At 47.4% G+C, this 11,077-nt stretch overlaps 1 protein-coding gene across 1 annotated transcript; it reads right to left on the bottom strand.

Annotated features, from left to right (window-relative positions):
• Positions 1 to 5,717: 5,717 nt before the first annotated feature.
• On the bottom strand, positions 5,718 to 6,912 carry LOC131254145 (uncharacterized). Its single transcript, XM_058255150.1, has 3 exons — positions 6,457 to 6,912; positions 5,888 to 6,352; positions 5,718 to 5,777 (listed from the first exon to the last, which is right to left on the bottom strand). The coding sequence occupies exons 1-3, from the start codon at positions 6,910 to 6,912 to the stop codon at positions 5,718 to 5,720; spliced, it is 981 nt and encodes a 326-aa protein (XP_058111133.1).
• Between the last annotated feature and the right edge of the window lie 4,165 nt (positions 6,913 to 11,077).

Below are 11,077 nucleotides of genomic sequence, written 5' to 3' on the forward strand. Positions count from 1 at the left end.
GGTGCAGCCCACACGCAGTAAGGCCTCCTCGTGGACCTATTTTGGTTGGGTTTCAGGGCCCATTGTGTGTCCAAATGTGGCCCACTGAGAACTGGTCTTAGTGTAGCCCACCAGGGATCCTTGTGAGGCCCACGGTTATAAATATATGGTGAGGCCCACCTGCAAGTGATCAGTGAACGCTGGTCGGTGTGGAGCAGCCCGCTTGTTGTTGGCTGCTATCGGCCTAGTTCTGGGTTGATTTCCGACCCAGTTCTAGGCTGGTTTCTAGCTTAGGTTGCAAGGTCTGGTTGGGGCCAATTTTTGGTTTGGTGTAAGGCCCACCTTCTGAGGCATTTTGCAATGAGGCATTTTGCAACTTGAAATAAGGGTCGTTTGGAGGTTATTTTCAGGCCATTCGGAGACCGATAGCAGCTCTAAAAATAGCCCACTTCATTACCTTTTTCGGACTCCTGAGGTGGTCCAATGCTGCTGCCGTCCCTACAACCTTTTAGCTGTCAGTTTCAACTGCCCTTAGAGCTGAGAAAATTTACATTCTTTTAGCCATTACAAGCTTATTTTTCTGTTGTACTTCCTCAGTTATTTTTGAATTGAAAATCAGCTAGTATTTGACTGTTCTTCAAACTGGAAGACTTGTTGATCTCAGACTGCATTTTAGTTGTTTTCATACTGGAAAAACGGCTGCCATCAGGTTGTACTCTCAGCCGTTTCTAAGCTAAACATCAGTTGCATTTAGGCAACAACTGCATGATGTTCTTGTGGCCTGTTTCATTCCTGCTTCAGGCCATTAACGGTCACTGTTTGGCCGACCAATCAGCACTAAACAGGGCCTGATGTTGCCACCATTTTGGCCTAGAACTCACCCATCAGCTGGCGCGATTTCAGCCCAAGACATGGCCCAACTGACCGACGTTTTCAGTGCCAAACGTGGCACAACAAAGGATCCTACTTTCATCAATCCAAGGCCTGATTGAAGGCCCTTTTCTAGTTCCCATTTCAGCCTGATGAAAGGCCTGATTTCAATCCGTTTCGGGTCCCTAACACGGGCATTGTTTTGGTCCAGTTCTAGCCCAAAACGGAGTCACTACCTTACCTAGTTTCAGCCCAAACCCCAGCTATTGTTTAGCTTGGCCTTTGGTCTGAAACAGAGCTACTATTCGGCCTTCCTTGGGTCTAAGACACAGCCATTTACTTGGCCTGTCGCAATCTCAAAACATGGTCCCAATGCTACCTTATTTCGGCCAGATGCTTGGCCCGTTTTCAACTCCAAACAGAGCTTCTATTCTACCCTATTTATGGCCTGACGTACGGCCATTGTTTGGCCAGGTCCTAGCTCAAAATAGGTGTTGCAGTTGGGTCGATTTTTAGCCCAGGACAGAACCATGGATCGGCTCAGCTCCGGTTCAAAACAGGGACCCTCTTCAACTTAACAGAACTACGAACAGAGATGGTTTACCTGACTTAGTCATTGTCAATGCTCTCCCCTCTCTTCCTCCTATCTGCCTGTGAAGCTATAATCTCAACCGATCCGACTCGGTCCAAACCTTTCACAGACTAAGTTGGAGCAGTGGAAACCAAGTCCACACAGTTAGCTCACTCCTCACGGCCTCCTCTGTCTCTCTCTCTCTCTCTCGACGCGAATCCCATGGACTACAGGGCCCTTTATATAAAGGGAGAAAGTGACAAGGAACGGCTGAGATTTCTTCTACGGCGGACGGCCAAGATTCCACCAGACTCTGTCTTTCCCAGAGAGGAAAGTTCTCTCTCTATTTTTCTCTTGCAGGAGCTTTGCCTGGCCATTTTTGGCAAAGAGAATGAGCATACCTTAGCTGAGAGATGGACAGTTGGGACTGCACGATCGGACCGTTCGTGAGACGTCCATCTGATCCCATCATGGCCCCACCTCTCGGATGTCATCCACGTGCAGTGCATTGAATGGTCGCACATTATCTTTTTTGTCCATTTACCTAAGCCCAAGAGCCTATACAGTTTTGTTAAGCGGACCCATGTGAATAAAATGAACAGCTTGGATGGCTCGGAAAATGGCCATGGTGGGCCACCTAGGAGCTTAAAGATCGCCCCGTTCGTCCTCTTTTTGGCGGGAAGCATCCGCTTCTTCATTTGTTTGAAAAGAGCTCGGTCAAAGGTTGTTTGACCGAGCCTATCATCCCAGTGAATGTCGTGTGCACTTGCACGGGGTGTGCATGCACTTCGTGAGGGGGCCCATCATGGTGGGTGTGACAAATCTGTTCCGTTCATTTTTCTTGAGACCCAGGAATAGGGGTCCCGACCCATTTTTGTGCGGGGCCGAGGCCCAGGTGGGCCATATCACACATTTTAGGCCTTATTCGACCCAATATACACTGATCCAATGGCTGGATCGATCTAAGGACGGGTTTCAATGGTTAAATGGGGCTTTGTAGTGAAATGACGGTTTGGTTGGTTGCTAGTTAACCCTCAAGGGTTGTTAGTGGATGCCTTGCCCTTATCACGACTTAGGTAGATTGATCTATAAGTTTAACTTGAGGCGTTCGTTTAGTTTTTACCTCACTGATTGGTGTTGGGTTAAGCTTGGCTCCTATTGATCCTGATAGAAGGCCTCGATGTTAGATGGAAGTCCTTTCCTGTACATTTCAGAATTTTAAGTCACCTAGCATTTTAGGCTTGTTTGATGCAGGTTTTAAGATAAGGTAACACCCGTGTACCAGAGGTACGGGGTGTTACAGTCTACCCCCCTAAAAAAAAAAATTTGTCCTTGAAATTACCTGAGGTATGCCCCTGAATAGGTGAGGGTACTTTTTCCTAACTTCTGTTTCTCGTTCCCAAGTTGTCTCCTCCTCTCCATGATGTGACCAAAGGACTTTGACTAGAGGTATAGTCTTTGTCCGTAGGACCTGCTCTTTGTGGTCCAATATACGGATAGGTTCGTCGGTGTAAGAGGGACTATCTGTCAGCTCGATCTGCTCCTAGCTAACAATGTGCGACTCGTCTGGTGTATACTTCTTCAGCATAGACACGTGGAAGACGTTGTGAATACCTGCCAGTGCAGTAGGTAGTGCAAGACGGTATGCCACAGCTCCCACATGATCCAAAATCTCAAAAGGCCTGATGAAATGTGGTGCTAGCTTTCCCTTTTGTCCGAACCTTATCAGACCCTTCATGGGTGACACTTTCAGGAATACATGATCACCAGCTAAAACTCCAGGTCATGACGTTGATTATCTGCATAGCTCTTCTGTCTGCTCTGGGCAGTACGCAGATGTTTTCTGACTACGTCAATGACCTGAGTAGTAGCCTGAACCAGCTCGGGGCCTAATAAGCTTCTTTCTCTGATTTCTGCCTAGCACTGAGGGGCTCGGCAAGGGCGACCATAGAGAGCCTCATATGGCACCATGCCAATGCTGGACTGAAAACTGTTATTGTATACGAATTCTGTCAGTGCCAAGTGATCGTCTCAGTTGCCCTAAAAGTCTAAGACGCACGCTCTCAGTATATCCTCCAGAATTTGATTTACCCTTTTAGTCTGTCCGTCTGTCTGAGGATGGAACGCTATGCTGAACTTGAGTTCCATGCCCAATTCTTCCTGCAGCCTCTTCCAGAAGGTAGAAGTAAATCTAGAGTCTCGATCTGATATAATTTCTTGCGGAGCTCTGTAGGATCACACGACTTTTTGAATGTATAACCTTGCCAAGTTGTCGGTGGAATCTGTCGTGCAGATCGGGAGGAATCTAACAGTCTTCGTCAACCTATCGACAATGACCCAGATCGAGTCATGTTTCCTCTGTGCCCTAGGAAGACCAGATATGAAATCTATAGAAATGTTATCTCATTTCCATTCGACTAGAGGTAGCGGCTGAAGGAGGCCAGCAGGCTTGCAATGCTTGGCCTTGATCTTTTGGCACACCATGCACTTTGCTACAAAGTTGGCAATATCCCTTTTCATATTGCTCCACCAATACTACCTTTTAACATCGTTGTACATCTTAGTGCTCCCTGGATGGATATCTAACTTGCAATGGTGGGTTTCTACCATCACTTCTTTCCTCAATTCAGCGTTGTTTGGAACACATAATTGTCCCTGATACCGAAGACCGCCGTCATCACCAACCCTCCAGTCAGGCATCTCTTCATTCTTGCATCTTTCTTTCATCTTGACGAGTCATTCATCCTGGTCTTGTGCGGAGATCATGTGTCGGACTAGGGTTGGCTCTGTAGTCAATAGAGCCACATACGCATCAGGTTCGTCGAGGGTGAGCTGGATATCAAAGTCTTGTACGAATTCCATCATCTCCCATTGCTTGATCATCAAGGTGGCTACCAGCTCATGCTTCTTCTTCCGACTCAGAGCGTTAGCCACGGAGTTTCCTTCGCCGGGGTGGTATGAGATATCGAAGTGGAAGTCCTTAAGTGTCTCCATCCACCGACGCTGGCACATGTTCAAGTCCTTCTGCGTGAATATGTACTTTAGGCTCTTGTGATCGCAGAATAACTGAAAATCCTCTCCGTATAAGTAATGCCTCCATATCTTTAAGGTAAAAACCACAGCTGCCAATTCTAGATCATGGGTCGGGTAGTTCTCTTCGTGTTTCTTCAACTGGTGAGAGGCGTAAGTGATCACTTTATCGTTCTGCATCATAACGCAGCTAAGGCCTAACTTCGAGGCATCGCTATACACCACAAACTTCTCCTCTTCTTATGGGAGAGTGAGCATCGACGTAAAAGTTAGTCTCATCTTCAACTCCTGGAACGCTGCTTCTGCATTCGCGTCCCATGTAAACTGGGCGTTCTTCTTTGTCAGTTGAGTGAGCGGTCGCGTGATTCTGGAGAATTCTTTTATAAAGCGTCGGTAGTACCCGGCCATGCCTAGGAAACTCCAAACCTCGGTCACTGTGGTGGGCTGCTCTCGCTTAGATATCGCTTCTATCTTAGCTGGATCGACCGCTATTCCCTCTGCTTTTACTATGTGCCCCAAGAATTTCACTTCCTCCTCCCAAAACTCGCATTTGGACAACTTAGCATACAATTGGTTATCCTTTAGCGTACTTAGGACAGTACGCAGATGTTGTTCATGCTCCTCTTGGCTTTTGGAGTAGATCAAGATGTCATCAATGAACACGATTATGAACTGGTCTAGGTAAGGCATGAAGACTCGGTTTATAAGGTCCATAAAAATTGCCGGAGCATTTGTGAGACCGAAAGACATCACTAGGAACTCGTAATGCCCATAACGAGTCCTGAAGGCCGTCTTGGAGATGTCCTCATCCCGGATCCTCAACTGGTGATGGCCGGAACGCAAGTCTATTTTGGAGAAGTATTTAGCGTCTTTCCACTAATCAAATAGATCGTCGATACGCGGTAGGGGATATCTGTTCTTGATCGTTACATCGTTTAGTCTCCTGTAGTCTATACAGAGACGCATCGACCCGTCCTTCTTTTTGACATAGAGGACCGATACTCCCCAAGGAGAAACGTTGGGATGGATAAAGCCCTGAGCTAATAGCTCATCAATCTGACTCCTCAACTCCTCCATCTCACAAGGAGGCATGCGAAATGGAGGGAATGATATAGGAGCAGTCCCTGGCTTAAGGTCGATGCAGAAATCTATCGCTCTTCTAGGGGGTAGCCCTGGTATTTCTTGAAATACTTCGGGGAAGTCTCAGATTATCGTATCTGCCTGATGGTGTCTTCTACTGACTCAGTTTCCTCTAGAGCCTGCAAGCTCACGAATTCTCGACATCTGCCTCTCCCTTTTCTTCTACTGACTCAGTTTCCTCTAGAGCCTGCAAGCTCACGAATTCTCGACATCTGCCTCTCCCTTTTAAAGTGAAAGAGGCCTGCTTGGGATGGATATAGTCACTATTTTGTCGTGACAATCCATGACCACACGCACCAACGTGAGCCAGTCCATCCCAAGGATGACGTCAAATTGCCAGACGGGCATGACAATTAGGTCTACAGCAACCTCGCGATTTGCGAGCGTGATGGGGCATGCTTTGCATACCTTATCGATTTCCACAAACTTGCCCATAGGGGGTGCTCCAACTAAGGGAACATGCATCCTAGTCGTGTTCAATGCTAGTCTAGATGCAATAGCAGAATCAATAAAGGATAGATTTGCACCGGAATCGAAAAGTGTAAGTACAAGGGTACCGTTAATGTGGGCGGTACCGTGGATGGTCTGCAAGGGGTCCTGCTCTGCTTCTGTAGCGGCAACGGCGTACACCCTAGCCTGGGGAGCTCTCTGTTGAGCTAGGGACCCCTGTCTGGGCTGTTGAGGCCTGGGTGCTACTCTAGCTACCGCCTGGTTCTGCTGTGGTCGATTCACCGGGAGTGAAATGCCCTGGTCTCGCATCCTCTGAAAACAGTTAGGGGTAATGTGGTTTGTTTTGCCACAGTAGTCGCAATTTCCGCCGGAGGGCAAGGGTGGAGTTTGCGCGATCAGTGGTCTGGGTCCCCTACGGGAGTGGGAGGCGCCTGCCTTCGCCTGAACTGAGTGTCTCTAGCTGGAGGGCGGGTTCTCATGGTGCGCTCGAAGTCTTTCTCAACCCACATGGCTTTGTCTACCAGTTCGGCGAAGTCCTCAAAATCCCAGATGCACAACCGTGACTGGATCCCTGGCCTAAGTCCCTCCTTGAACTTCTGCAGTTTGTATTTGACATCCTCCAAGGCCTTGGGTACATACTGGGAGAGTTCGTTGAACCGAGCCTCGTACTTGGCAACTGTAAGGCTCCCTTGCTCCAGCCATAAAAACTGTGTGATCTTCTCATTGCAGCACGACCAGGGGAAATACTTTTCAAAGAATTTTGCCTTGAATCCAGCCCATGTCCAGGAGCAGGTGGCTAGGACACTCTGCTGTAGGCTTTGCCACCAATTCTCGGCCTCCCCTTCCAATAAGTAGGTGGCCAAGCTCACCATCTGTGAGTCAGTACATTCTAGTAGCCGCATAAGCTTGAATATCCTCGCCAACCAGTGCTCCGCCTGCACTAGGTCCCGTGCCCCTTCAAATGTCGGCGGTCGAAGTTTTGAAACAGCTCAAAGATATCCGCGCCCCTGCTATATCTTTCTCGGGACGCCTCCCCACGGTCCCTACTTCTCAAGGACTCCATCACCAGCATGTGCATGTCCTGCTGCTGTTGCATGAACATGCCCTATTGCTGCTGCATGGTGGCAGCCATCTGCGTAAATGCCTCAAAGGCTGCTGCTCCCGCTGGCGGATCTGTGTGTACATCCTCTGAGGGCTCGGCTGAAGGAGTTCGCTGCCCGAAGTACTGCAAGGGCATCCCAGAAGTGACTGTCCGAGGGGAGGGAGAGTCTCCTACTGCCTCAGACCTCGTGTCCTCATTTGCTACTCCAGGCGAAAGGCCTGGCGCGTAGACCGGACTACGCTCCTGTTAGTGCTCCGTGGATGGAATGGGGTGGATGTCAACCGTGTTGGTCTGATGTGACCGCATCACAGGTGGCATGGCTTCCTGAGAGATTAGATTTTCGTAAGAAGAATGGTTCCTAGCCAGTATGAAGCATTATAATGGTCAGAGAGCTTGACAATTGCATGGCGAGGGAGTTCATCCTTCAGTTAGCACTTTTGATTTGGATCCTCCAAGGGAGTTGGGGTTTTTGTTTATAAGTTTGTTCTTTTCCAGGGGATCCTAGGTGATTCATATACTAAGTCCTTCTTAACTAGTCGAAATTTCCTCATATGTTCAAATATTCATTGTTGTTAATGCCAAAGGGGCCTAAGTATTTTTGTTTCTATGTTCATTCATCCTAGCTATTTTTCTAAGGGAAAGTTTCTAAGTTTTACCTAAGTTAACCTCTTAAGGTTCGTATGTTGGTCCCACAGCCAGGCTGTCTCATACTCCGCTTTGATACCAACTTGTAACACCCCGATTTTTCAGAAGCCAAGTACACGACTCGAATTCCAAGAACTCGGGAGTTAGCTAAAGGTAATGGTAATCAATGAGTGAATCAAAGTGCAGATAGTGGGAGAAGAAACATAATATATATCTGAACCAACGTACGAACAATATTCTGGCCCACTTAGCTGGGGGCCAATTACAAAACCTCAAGTTTCTCAAATCTTAAATGTACTGAAATAAATATAAAGGGCTAATCTACTGATTCAGCCCAAAGTAGGCGGCCACCTCCTGCTGCGGCTCCTCGTCATATAGTTCCTCCTCGATTGTCGTGCCCTCCAGGTCTGTAGCATACTCGTCGGCTCCTATACCTACGTCCTCTGTATGGTTGAATATTGATGAATGAGTGGCTAGCTCAGTGTGATCTCCTCTCAAGATTACACACCGCCACCCTAAATAAGGAATAAAATAAAAATATACAGATAATCCAAAACACAGTAGATGTAGTCTTATTAAGTGCATAGATGTATGACATGCAATCATCGCCCCGAGGATGCTCATCCATGGGAACAGTGGGCTTGTCACCCATGCAATCATCAAACATTGGAAACATCATCCAGTCGGAATAATACGTACATCACGTACGATAGCAATAGATGCTGGTTTGTGCTATATATGCATGATTAACCCATCCATTGTTAATCCAATTACACTCAGCCATTTAAATAAGCTCATGGTCACTATGGGGAGCTCTTGGCCCAGCGTAGGCCGACGGCTCGGGTATAGTATCCCATGACTACCATCCCTGGCCCATGAGGCTACCGTCTTAGGGTGTGTGTAGTACCCACCAACATGTGGTCAATCAATTCAACATAAAGGGGCCACCACCAATGCTGACTGGGAATGAAATGTTAAAATTACTAAATGTGGTGATAAAAATATGACGGCATGAATGGTGCAAAGACGAATAAACAACGGTATTTAGAAAGGTTGTGAAGTTCATCCTAAGCCAATTAGCTGAAACCCCACATAGATGGTAAACCCCATGGTCAAACGCCACAACCAAAACCTCCATGTCAGGGGCCTACTTAGGTCACAACTAGTCTAGTTACACCCCAAGCACGGACTCTCCTTTGCTAGGACTTCCCATGGAGAGATTCAACAAAATGTGTTATAGCAACATAGATCATAATATGAGAAGGGAAAGAGGAACAATGCATATGTTTCTATCAATACACACTAACTGAATTAACATAAGGTACATAACATGAATGACTAGCTTATTTACTTAGGCAGTCCAGAGAAGTCAAGAATCTAAACAATAGTAAGCATGATAATTATCATGTTAAATAGATAAATCAAGTGAATGCAGTTTTTTTCCACACGCAGTTTATCATTAGTCTAGCTAGCCATTTACCCTAATAAAGCTACTATTTCTGGCTTAGTTAGGGATGGAAAGTGTAAGAGGAGGAAAATCATCACCAGACAGATAGCAGTGCACCCCTTGATCTATGTAATCATGAGTACCTAGCCGCCCAACAACATGAGAATAGTCTCCTGGAGTCATTCCCAATAACTGACGTTAGAAAGCATCCCTATTTATAAAATAAATACGGCTAGGGAGTTCTTGGTGATTTTGGGGTACATGGGCCTGATTCATGATGACCAAGCCCACCAACCTCTTACCCAGTAAAGACCCAATTTGGGCCCAAATTCACACCTAACTAAAGGCCGAACTAGTCATTCGTTTTGGCTCAGCTTACAGGGCCTAACACGACCCAAGATGAAGCTAGGTTAGGCCGTCCCTAGCCCATCAATCCATGGCTCAACATTGCATCTCATTTGAGTATGGCCCACATGCATTATAAAGTGCAGCCACTTGTGGAAGGTGTGGCTCACTGCACATTCCTGGTGAGGTCCATAACTCTTTGAATGGGATGCGGCCCATCTAATTTTCAGAGTGTGGCCCACCTGACATTTCAGGGTGCGGTTTGCTGCACATAATGGTGAGGCCTACCGTCATTTGTGGTGCGGCCCACCAGGTCTGGCCATGTGGTGCGGCCCTTCTGAGCTTCCCAACTATTGCAGCCCATTGAGATTTGAATCTCAAGCGGGACCTACAACTTCCTATGGTGTGGCCCACCTGCTTTTAAACAAGGCACGGCCCACCATCTAGTTTACATGGTGCAGCCCATAAGTCCAGACCGCCTGGAGTTTTTTTGGCCCAGGGAAGGGTGCAGCCCACACGTAGTAAGGCCTACTCGTGGACCTGTTTTGGTTGGGTTTTGGGGCCCATTGTGTGTCCAAATGTGGCCCACTGAGAACTGGTCTTAGCGCAGCCCACTAAGGATCCTTGTGAGGCCCACGGTTATATATATGGTGAGGCCCACCTGCAAGTGAGCAGTGCTCGCTAGTCGGTGTGGATCGGCCCGCCTCTGTTGGCTGCTATTGGCCCAGTTCTGGGCTGATTTCTGGGCTAGCTCTGGGTTGGTTTCTAGCTCAGGTTGCAAGGTCTGGTTGGGGCCAATTTTTAGTTTGGTGTAAGGCCCACCTTCTGGGGCAACTCGAAATAAGGGTCGTTTGGAGGTTATTTTCAGGTCGTTTGGAGACCGATAGTAGCTCGGAAAATGGCCCACTTCATGGCCTTTTTCGAACTCCTGAGGTGGTCCAATGCTGCTGTCGTCCCTACCACCTTTCAGCTGCCCTTAGAGCTGAGAAAATTTACATTCTTTCAGCCATTACAAGCTGATTTTTCTGTTGTACTTCCTCAATTATTTTTAAACTAAAAATCAGCTAGTATCTGACTATTCTTCAAACTGGAAGACTTGTTGATCTCAGGCTGCATTTCAATTGTTTTCATGCTGGAAAAACGGTTGCCATCAGGTTATACTCCCAGCCGTTTCTAAGCCGAACATCAGTTGCATTTAGGCAACAATTGCATGCTGTTCTTGCGACCTGTTTCGTCCCTGCTTCAGGCCATTAACGGTCACTGTTTGGCCGACCAGTTAGCACTAAACAGGGCTTGATGTTGCCACCATTTAGGCCTAGAACTCGCTCATCAGCTAGCGCGATTCCAGCCCAAGACATGGCCCAACTGATCGACATTTTCAGGGCCAAACGTGACCCAGCAAGGGATCCTGCTTTCATCAATCTAAGGCCTGATTGAAGGCCCTTTTCTAGTTCCCATTTCAGCCTGATGAAAGGCCTGATTTCAGTTCGTTTCGGGT

This window comes from Magnolia sinica, chromosome 8 (assembly GCF_029962835.1).
Source record: "Magnolia sinica isolate HGM2019 chromosome 8, MsV1, whole genome shotgun sequence".
NCBI classification, from domain to species: Eukaryota; Viridiplantae; Streptophyta; class Magnoliopsida; order Magnoliales; family Magnoliaceae; genus Magnolia; species Magnolia sinica.